This window comes from Salpingoeca rosetta, assembly GCF_000188695.1.
Source record: "Salpingoeca rosetta unplaced genomic scaffold supercont1.20, whole genome shotgun sequence".
Taxonomy (NCBI): domain Eukaryota; class Choanoflagellata; order Craspedida; family Salpingoecidae; genus Salpingoeca; species Salpingoeca rosetta.
In genome coordinates, this window is record NW_004754914.1 from 160867 (window position 1) to 168366 (window position 7500).

At 55.2% G+C, this 7500-nt stretch overlaps 3 protein-coding genes across 3 annotated transcripts in view; 2 read left to right on the top strand and 1 right to left on the bottom strand.

Moving 5' to 3' along the window:
• The first annotated feature begins 734 nt into the window (after nt 1-734).
• On the top strand, nt 735-4549 carry PTSG_07535 (phosphoribosyl pyrophosphate synthetase 1). Its single transcript, XM_004991274.1, has 10 exons — nt 735-1115; nt 1335-1431; nt 1583-1679; nt 1834-1920; nt 2195-2293; nt 2553-2677; nt 2993-3053; nt 3323-3435; nt 3649-3754; nt 3967-4549. The coding sequence occupies exons 1-10, from the start codon at nt 1085-1087 to the stop codon at nt 4111-4113; spliced, it is 963 nt and encodes a 320-aa protein (XP_004991331.1). The 5' UTR covers nt 735-1084; the 3' UTR covers nt 4114-4549.
• A 179-nt stretch (nt 4550-4728) lies between these two features.
• On the bottom strand, nt 4729-7386 carry PTSG_07536 (uncharacterized protein). Its single transcript, XM_004991275.1, has 5 exons — nt 6553-7386; nt 6236-6325; nt 5923-6090; nt 5429-5557; nt 4729-5253 (listed from the first exon to the last, which is right to left on the bottom strand). Exons 1-5 carry the CDS (start codon nt 7102-7104, stop codon nt 4843-4845), a joined length of 1350 nt encoding a protein of 449 aa, XP_004991332.1. The 5' UTR covers nt 7105-7386; the 3' UTR covers nt 4729-4842.
• Nucleotides 6904-7500, top strand: part of PTSG_07537 (hypertrophic agonist responsive protein) — a 2611-nt gene continuing 2014 nt past the window's right edge. The window contains exons 1-2 of the mRNA XM_004991276.1: nt 6904-7225; nt 7394-7500. The exon at nt 7394-7500 is cut by the window's right edge and continues 120 nt beyond it. Of these exons, the coding sequence (XP_004991333.1) occupies nt 7206-7225; nt 7394-7500 (127 nt within the window). The 5' untranslated portion in view covers nt 6904-7205. The remainder of the gene's footprint in view (nt 7226-7393) is intronic.

Consider the following 7500-nt stretch of genomic DNA (forward strand, 5'->3'; position numbering starts at 1 on the left):
TTGCGCGTGCGTGAAGCCCCCACTCCCGCTTCCATGTGTCATGCACACAAGCAAAAACACAAGAACAAGCACAAGAACAACCCCACAGAACACGAATCCGACTACACAACTGTACACGCACACGCAAACGCACACAAACCGCACACACACACACACACACACACACACAACACACACACACACACACACACACACACACACACACACACACACACGCCCACTTACTTGCTGTATTTCTGCTTAAGCTGCCGCAACCGCACGAGGAGCCCTGTGCTTCTGCGCCTTTGTTTCCTTCCTGTGCATGTGAACCGGCGTCATGGTGCGTGCACATCTCCTCCCCAGCCACTGCTGTGGATGATAGCAAGACGCAGCAGCAGGTGCCGGCAACTGCCATGACGAGCAGCAACGTGGTCGTTGCCGTCATCATCGGTATCGCTGCCTTGCCCATGTCAACGAGAGACTGCCTTGCTTTAGCCCGTGTCTTGTTGCTGGCTGTTGTTGCTGGTTGTTGTTGTTGTTGTTGCTGGTTGTTGTTGTTTGTTGCTGCTACTCAACCTGCCAACGCACTCACACTCACTCACTCGCACTCACTCACTCGCAGGTCGTCGCTGCTGCTGCACAGAACGCTCAACACATCCATCAACCACACAACAACAACTTCAGCTCCCTGTGTCGTGTCCGGGTGTGGTTTTGCCAATTGCATCCTGTCCCGCCGCCGTTGCCAATTGCAATTCGCGCCCAACCACCACCAGCGAACAAAATCACAGAGCGCTTGCGAAAGCCCAAACAACAGCAGCAGCAGCAGCACAACACACGTGGATTGGCTTTGGCTTTGGCTTTGGCAGACCTTGTGCCCCCCACCAAGCACGAAGCACCACCGTCATCACCACCATCACCATTGTTGTCAAACAACGCCCACGCCACACGTCGTCCACGCCGCATCTCAGAACATTAGTGCAGCTCTCCTGTTTCTCCTCTCGCTGACCAGTCACCTGCTTCACTAGATAGCTCGCAGCCCTGCACCGACACACGACGGCAACAACTACAACCAACCCCGCGTTTTAATCAACCAACAACCACAACAATGGCAACAGGCAACGTCAGAGTTCTCAGCGGTGAGTGTTTGGTTTTCATGAACCATGAAACGCTGGTGTTGATGTGGGCGTGTGTGGCTGCTGTTGTGTCTACGTATGCGCATGTATTTGTGTTTGCTTGCATGTAACCTTCTGTGCGTATCTTCCAAACGCACTTACTTGGCTCACTGTTCCACACACACACACACACACACACACACACACACACACACACACACACACACACACACACCTTGTCAGGCACGGAGAACGCCCACCTGGCAAAGGCCATCTGCGACCGCCTTGGTCTGGATCTGGAGCCAACCACCGTGAAGAAGTTTGCCAACGGCGAGACTGCGTAAGCTGAATGATATCCCCGCCCACACATCGTGGGTGGGTGCTTGCTTGCTCGGCAAGCAGTGCCTCATGCGTCATGTGTTTAGTTTTTGCAGTCATCTGCTTCCTGCTCATCGCTGACGGTTCATGCCGATTGACCACTGTGCCTGCAGAGTTGAAATTGGCGTCTCTGTGCGTGGCGAGGATGTGTTCATCGTCGGCTGCGGCTCTGGCGCCGTCAACGACAACCTCATGGAGCTCCTCATCATGGTACGCAACCCGCGCCTGGCGTGCGTACATGTGTGTGTACATGTGTGTGTGTGTGTATGGGTGTTGTGTGTTCATCTCACACACACAAGCGCACTTCTTCCTGCGTCTCCCTGACATGCTTTCCCACGGCCCACCTGGCTGATCGCACCAACAGATCAGTGCCTGCAAGTACGCATCTGCCCAACGCATCACCGCCATCCTTCCCATCTACCCATACGCCCGCCAGGACAAGAAGGACAAGGTGCAGTGCGTGTGTGTGTGTGTATCTTTTTTTTTTGTGTGTGTGTGTGTGTGTGAATCGGATGCAACTGAGGCACACGATGTTCCGATCCAGTATGTACGTGTAAATGCATAGCAACACACACACACACACACACACACACACACAGAGCGAGAGAGATGGACGCACACACACGCGCGCACACACACACACACACACACACACACACACCGCTGATGAATCGATGGCACTCCTTTCCCTCTCCCTCCCTCTGTGTTCCCCGTTGTCTGTGCAGTCGCGTGCCCCGATCACCGCCAAGCTCGTTGCCAACATGCTCACCATCGCTGGCGCAGACCACATCATCACCATGGACCTCCACGCCTCCCAAATCCAGGTGCCAACCCCCCACCCCCATCTCTAATTCTTACCGCCTTTTGTTGTGTTCTTGTGTGTGGCATGACGTGGTTCGAAGTGCCCTCTACAGTGTTGTACCGCGGTTGCCGCTGCTGTGCTGTCTCCCAACACCATGCCAGCGCGTCACCCATGCTCACGTTGAACACACTCACGTTGAACATACTCACGCGGAACTTATCCGTCCTCCCCTCCTCCCTCCCTCTCCCCCTCTCGCTACCATCACCTTCCCTGGCTGCCAGGGCTTCTTTGACCTGCCGGTCGACAACCTGTATGCAGAGCCCGCCATCATCAAGCACATCCGCGAGAACAGCATGAACATCGACGATGTCGTCATCGTCTCCCCAGACGCAGGCGGCGCAAAGCGGTTGGTCGCCCCCGCGCGCCTGCTGTGTGTGTATGTGTGTCTTTCTGTGTGTGTGTATGTGTGTATGTGTGTGTGTGTGTGTGTCTGTGTCTGTGTGTTTCTCTGTCTGTCTGTCTGTCTGCCTGTCTGTCTGTGTGTCTGTCTGTGTGTCTGTCTGTGTGTCTGTCTGTCTGTTTGTCTGTCCGTCTGTCTGTGTGCGCGTGTGGCTACCCGCCTGTACGTGGTGCGCTGGTTTGACGGTGTTGCTCGCCATCACACCCCTCTCACCATCAACCCCCCCCCCTCTCACCATAACCCCCCCCCCCACCTCTGCAGCGTGACCTCCATTGCCGACCAACTCAACGCCGGCTTTGCCATCATCCACAAGGAGCGCAAGGTGCGAACTGTGAACTGTCGTCAGAGCTGTACCCGTTTCTGCACCATTACCCCTGGCATTGTTGTTGTTCATTGCCTTGTGTTTTGTCGCCTGCTTCTCACCAACGTTTGGCGCAACAACAACAACAACAACAACAACAACAACAACAACAACAACAACACCATCACCACCACCACCACCACCACCACCAACAACAACAACAACAACAACAACAACAACAACAACAACAACAACAACAACAACAACAACAACAACAACAACAACAACAGAAAGCCAACGAGGTTGCAAGCATGACGCTTGTTGGTGATGTGATGGAGAAGGAGTGCATTGTTGTGGACGACATTGCGGACACATGCGGCACACTTGTCAAGGCCGCAGACAAGTACGTCGCACACACATACCTGCAGCGCAGAAGTTGGAAGGGGTGCAGGGTCTGATCGTGTTGATGAGTGCTGCTAATGGTACAGTGTGCTCTCACAATTTGGCACCTCTCACACCTCAATTTTTTTCCTCACACTCTTTATTTTCCCTTCCACCTCCAACACGCCTCCCTTTTTTTTTTTTTTTTTTGCCTCTTGTTTTGCCACGTGTGCAGGTTGCTTGAGCACGGGGCGTCGCGTGTGATTGCTATTGTGACGCACGGCCTCTTTTCGCGTGATGCAATCGAGAAGATCAACGCCTCCCGTATCCATTCCGTCGTGGTACGTACACAAACACACACACACAAACACACACGCACGTACTTGCTTCCTTATGCAACACGTACACGTAATCACTCACTCCACCCACTCATTCACACACTCACCCACGCACTCACGCACTCACATACTCACATACTCACGCACTCACATACTCACATACACACACACACACGCACACACATTCATTCATTCACTCACTTGTACGCCCAAAGATTACCAACACGTGCCCGAACGAGGACAAGATCCGGCGGTGCGAGAAGATCCAGGTGATCAACGTCGCGCCCATCTTTGCTGAGGCCGTTCGCCGCACACACAACGGCGAGAGCGTCTCCTACCTCTTCCGCCACGTCCCATTCTGAACACAGGGCGCCCCTAGATTAGGCGGGGGGTGTGCTTGCCTGCCCGCCCCCCCTCACCGTACCAGCGCGGCGTGTCTTTGTTGCGCTGCTTGCGTTGTTGCATCCACACGTGGCGCCATTTGCCTCCGTCGTGCTTGCCCGTTGCTCTTCCTTCTCCTCCTGTCCTTTCCTTCATCTCCCGTCCTTTCCTCCTCACCTCTCCCCTCTGTTGCCCTCTCACACCTTTTATTTCCACTCTTCTATTTCCCTCCTTCACACACGTTTGCGCTCGTGTGCTGCTGTCCCTAGTGCCCATCCTCGCCGTTCCTGTCGTCTGTCGCCACTGTTCATATGTGCCCTTGCGATGGGTGAGCCCTTGTGCTCCCCTTGTTCTTTTGGTTCGTGTCCCTGTCTGGTGTCCTGTTGCCCCAAACAATACACACACGCCCATTTCTCCCGTCATTGCGATCTGCAACACACGCCATGACGGAAGTGAACCGTTGTCCCCTCAATCACACACACACACACACACGTGCACGCACGCACGCACACGCACACACACGCACGCACACACATACACATGCACACATGTTGACATTCATGCCCCTTGCGAGTGAAGGAATTAAAGCTCTCATGTTACGGGCACAGCAAGGCGTTTTGGCCTCATTTCGTTTCGAATACGGTTAAGACACAGACAACTGGCTGCAGTCACTCATCACACGATAAACATCGCATCACACCGCATGAGCATCACACGCGCATCTCAAACGCTGGCCGTGCCGTCGCAGTTGTGGTGTCATCACCATCACCATCGCCATCACTATCAGCGTCCTCCCACTTGTCATAAGCACTGTCCTCCTCACTGTCATTATCATCCTCATCCTCATCATCATCACCATCATAATCATCCTCATCCTCATCCTCATCATCATCACCATCATAATCATCATCATCATCATCATCATCATCGCCGTCATCATCATGCCTACTTGCCATCTGTTGTCCACCTTTCCTCTTCCGCCGCCCAGCACTTGGTCTCGAGTGCTTCCTGCTGCTGCGTTGCTTGCAGGCACGTACCACACGCACGCCGCTCTCAACTGTACCCGTTCGCAACTGCCGCATGTACCGCTCGCACGCGCTGCGTAGGTCCTCCTCGCCCAACTGTGAGCGTGTGTGTGTGAGTGTGTGTGTGAGTGTGTGTGTGTGTGTGTGTGTGTGTGTGTGTGAATTGTGTGTGTGTGTGTGTGTGTGAATTGTGTGTGTGTTCGTTTGCGAGAATGACTGACAAGTTGACGAAACCCAGCCCCAACCCCCTCCTTCGCGCGTGTCCACGCACCCGCTTCATGACGAGTATGAGATGTCGCCAGGGAATGGCCTGGGTGCTGTGTCTGCTTGGTGGAATGGGGCGTCCCACGCGCACACGCACGAGGGTGTGACCAACTTCCTCATAGCGCTGCTCGTACTCCTGCAGCAGTGAGCACGTGGTGCGGTGATACGGGGGGAGCGGGGGTTAGGCTCCGTGGATGACGAACGGACCACGCCAGCACCAACACAGAGACGGAGACAGACAGAGACAGACAGGGAGACGAAGAAATGGAGAAATGGAGAAATGGATAGATGGAGAGATGGAGAGATGGAGAGATGGAATGACGAATGGACAGGCAGATACACACACACGCACAGAGGCACACACACACGCAAACACACACAGCACACAAGACACACACGCACAGCACACAAGACACACGCAAACACACACAGCACACAAGACACACACAGCACACAAGACAAACACAGCACACAAGACAAACACACACACATGTGCAGTACCCGGATGAGGGCTGCGAGGGAGTTGTAGCGACAGGGCTTGTACATGAGGTGCTGGCGACGGGAGAGACCAAGCGCACCAAACTTGCCGTTGACATGCACGCCAAGAACAATGTGCTGGTACGTGTGCCCGCAGAAGCGCGACTTGAAGCTGATGGGGATCCGGTGCAGCTGCACGTCGTGGAATGGGTGGATGTGAAGGGCGAGCGGTTGGGGTGGTGCCAAAGTAGGGTGGGTGGGGCGATCAAGCGAGGCGCGAGAGACACAGAGGCAGGGTCAGGCAGACAAGGAAAGGCGGCAGAGGGTGCCAGCGTACATTCTCAAAGGGGAGCAAGAGGTAGAGGGCAACGATCACAGCCTCCAAACACTTGATGGGCAGACATGTCCTACAGATGAGGCGACCAAGCTGTCAAGGGCAAAAGGAGCGACAGTTGGGCGTGAGCAGAGGAGCGTGGGTCAGCAACGCTTGTGCAGGCTGTCACTGGAAGCACTTGATCGTGCGCGTAATGTACATCTATGTCCCTCCAGTGCGCATTCACACACAGACACACACACACACAGACACACACACAGACACACACGCACACACGCACACACACACGCACGCACACACACACACACACACTCACTCACCTCCATGAGACGGGTGAGGGGAAGGTACTTCTTGACGGGGAAGAACTGCATGCCTGTGTGGTTGTATTGCAGCCTCCACAGGAACCGTTGGGTCTCCTTCAACGCATCAGCGACGTTGCCAGACGTGAGCTGCTGCAACGGCTGTGGTGGCTTGACATCAAGCACGGCGCCACCCAGCTTCAACATCTCATCCACGTTTGCTGGAACATCAGGCTGCAGCACCCCATCGCTCGCGCTGTGCTTGTCGTTCGTGTCTTTGGACTGCTGAGTGTGCGTGCTCGCTGCGAGCTGCGCGGTGGCCTGCTTGAACCGCGTCGTCGCCGTGTGCACAAACGTCGCCCAAGATGCATCTGTCATTGGAAACGTCTCATCTCGGTACATGGCATCATACACGCGCCCTTCCTTCTTCTGCTTCCCCTCCTCTTTCTCCTTCTCCTTCTTCTTCCTCCTTCCCTGTCCTCTACCTCCCCCTTGTTGCTGCCTCCCCTCTTTCCCCTGATGCCCGGCGCCCTCCCCCTTTGCCTTCTTGGCTCGCGGCCCACTGCGCTCCATCGTGCCACACACCCACGCACACCACACACACACACGCCACACACACCACAGCAGCGTCAGCGCAACACAAACAAAACAACGGAAAGCGGACAACAGCAGAGATGGAACAGCCGCCACTGAGGTGCGACTTCACCTGCTTGGGTTGCTCGCTCGCGTGCTCGGCTGTCTTCACGTGTTAGGCTGCTTGCTTTGGCTTGGGGGAAGTGACCCTTGATGTCGCTGCCTAACGGTTGCGTTTGTTGGGCTGTTGCCTCGTCCACCTCGCCCATCCATCAACACGCTTGTGCAGGGACACGGCTGTGCTGTTTGGGGACTCTATCACCCAATACAGCTTCGCGCCGCAGGGATGGGGTGCAGGGATCGCACACGCGTTTCAGCGCAAAGTGGACGTGGTGA